Source organism: Varanus komodoensis, unplaced genomic scaffold, assembly GCF_004798865.1.
Source record: "Varanus komodoensis strain SLA01 unplaced genomic scaffold, ASM479886v1 scaffold29_3, whole genome shotgun sequence".
Lineage (NCBI taxonomy): Eukaryota > Metazoa > Chordata > Lepidosauria > Squamata > Varanidae > Varanus > Varanus komodoensis.
Window position 1 is genome coordinate 1051951 of NW_025335760.1, and position 303 is coordinate 1052253.

Genomic DNA, 303 nt, shown 5'->3' on the forward strand with positions numbered 1-303 from the left:
CCGCGCCCAGCGAGCCGAGCCCGGGCGGCGGCGGCGGCGGCGGCGGCGGCGGCGGCGGGCATCTCGGCGAGGCGCACGGGAGCGCCGCCCTTCTGGCGGGCGGCGGGAGAGCGGCGCGGGCGCCCCGCCTTACCTCGTACAAGGCCTTCAGGTCCACCATGGAGCTCATGGCCGGGGGGCGGCGGCGGCGGCGGCGCGCTGGGGCTGGGCTGGGCTGGGCTGGGCGAGCGGCGGAGAGGCTGTCGGAGCCGGTGTGGCGCGTCCCGTCCCGTCCCGGTAGCCGCGACCGCGTCTCGCTCGCCC

The 303-nt window shown here is 81.8% G+C and overlaps 1 protein-coding gene across 1 annotated transcript in view; it reads right to left on the bottom strand.

The window, feature by feature from the left end:
- LOC123026186 (mRNA decay activator protein ZFP36-like) overlaps nucleotides 1-303 on the bottom strand; it is a 7898-nt gene extending 7595 nt beyond the window's left edge. The window contains exon 1 of the mRNA XM_044435505.1: nucleotides 134-303. Coding sequence (XP_044291440.1) covers nucleotides 134-169 — 36 coding nt within the window. The 5' untranslated portion in view covers nucleotides 170-303. The remainder of the gene's footprint in view (nucleotides 1-133) is intronic.